Source organism: Rhinopithecus bieti, unplaced genomic scaffold (assembly GCF_001698545.2).
Source record: "Rhinopithecus bieti isolate Rb0 unplaced genomic scaffold, ASM169854v2 scaffold_9859, whole genome shotgun sequence".
Lineage (NCBI taxonomy): Eukaryota > Metazoa > Chordata > Mammalia > Primates > Cercopithecidae > Rhinopithecus > Rhinopithecus bieti.
The window spans coordinates 1-1121 of record NW_016846032.1 but is presented as its reverse complement, the minus strand read 5'-3'; the positions used below and the strand labels follow the sequence as shown (position 1 = coordinate 1121).

Genomic DNA, 1121 nt, shown 5'->3' with positions numbered 1-1121 from the left:
CGAGGCCCTTCCTCTTGGTCAGGGGAAGTCCAGGCGGGGCTTGTTGGTGGCCGTGTACCACAGGAAGATGCTGTGGGTCTCCTCCAGAGTCAGGATGTCTGACTGGGCAGCGCCGTTGGCAAACTCCTCTAGGGTCATGGTTGGAATTCGGACCAGATAGAGGGCTCGCCCCAAAACATGCCTCTTGTTTCGTGGGGTGACTGGCAGCCCCTGCCTCTTGCACTCTGCCTCGGCCCAGTTCAGGACGGCCTCGAAGACCACTGCCTCCTTGGTGTTGAGGGCCTCCCGAGTGACAATGATCTCCAGCGTCTGCCGGTCTATCTCACAGAAGCCTTCGGACCGTAGGGCCATCTCGGCCTGTGCATCGATGACCTCCCAGCAGCGCTGCGTCAGCTCAGGCTCCTCAAACAGCCGGCTCTGGGACAGCAAGACACAGGCGTTCTTGGCTTCCAAACTTGTCTCCAGAAAGTTGACACAGGCTTTTGCCAATGCTGGGACGATGTACTTCTTAGCAGCGTAGAGTGTGGCCAGCACCGTGTCAGCTTCCAGATCGATCTCATCACTGTACATGTACCTAGGCGAGGCAAGGCCCGCGTCAGGGGCTGGCTCCCAAGCACCTACTGCGGGGCTGGGCCTGGGAGAGGAGTCCATCAGCTCCTGTGTGCTCCCCCTCAGAAGCCACGGGAGGCCGCCTAGAATGGACCCACCCGTCCTTCCCCTGTACAGAGTGGACTTACTTTAACAGGATCAGAAAGGCTGCGGGCTCCACGTCTGGAATGTGAATTTCGGATTTGACTTCCGCCAGGTCCCCGTAGAACATGGCATAGAAGACGGAGCTGCCGACAGCCAGGACGTACTGGGAGGAGAAAGCGCCGCCGGTGAGCCTGGCTGTCCCGCGGGCTGCGGGCAGCCACACGGCAGGCGGGGCACGCCTTCCGAGAGGGGTCGTCGCTACCCACCTTGTGGGCGGGCACCGTCCTGGTCGCCCCCGGGGGCCCCACGACGAAGTGCACGTCGGCCATGAGCTCGTTGTTAAACATGAGCGCGTTCCTGCAAAGGCAGAGGCACGGGCTGGGGACGCGGGCGCGAGCGGGGGCGCGCGCGGGTGCGCGGGCCGCGGG

General features: G+C 62.9%; 1 protein-coding gene across 1 annotated transcript; it reads right to left on the bottom strand.

The window, feature by feature from the left end:
• On the bottom strand, positions 1 to 1115 carry LOC108525148 (BTB/POZ domain-containing protein 6). The gene is made up of 3 exons (XM_017866214.1): positions 960 to 1115; positions 738 to 856; positions 1 to 574 (listed from the first exon to the last, which is right to left on the bottom strand). The coding sequence occupies exons 1-3, from the start codon at positions 1038 to 1040 to the stop codon at positions 19 to 21; spliced, it is 756 nt and encodes a 251-aa protein (XP_017721703.1). The 5' UTR covers positions 1041 to 1115; the 3' UTR covers positions 1 to 18.
• Positions 1116 to 1121: the final 6 nt, after the last annotated feature.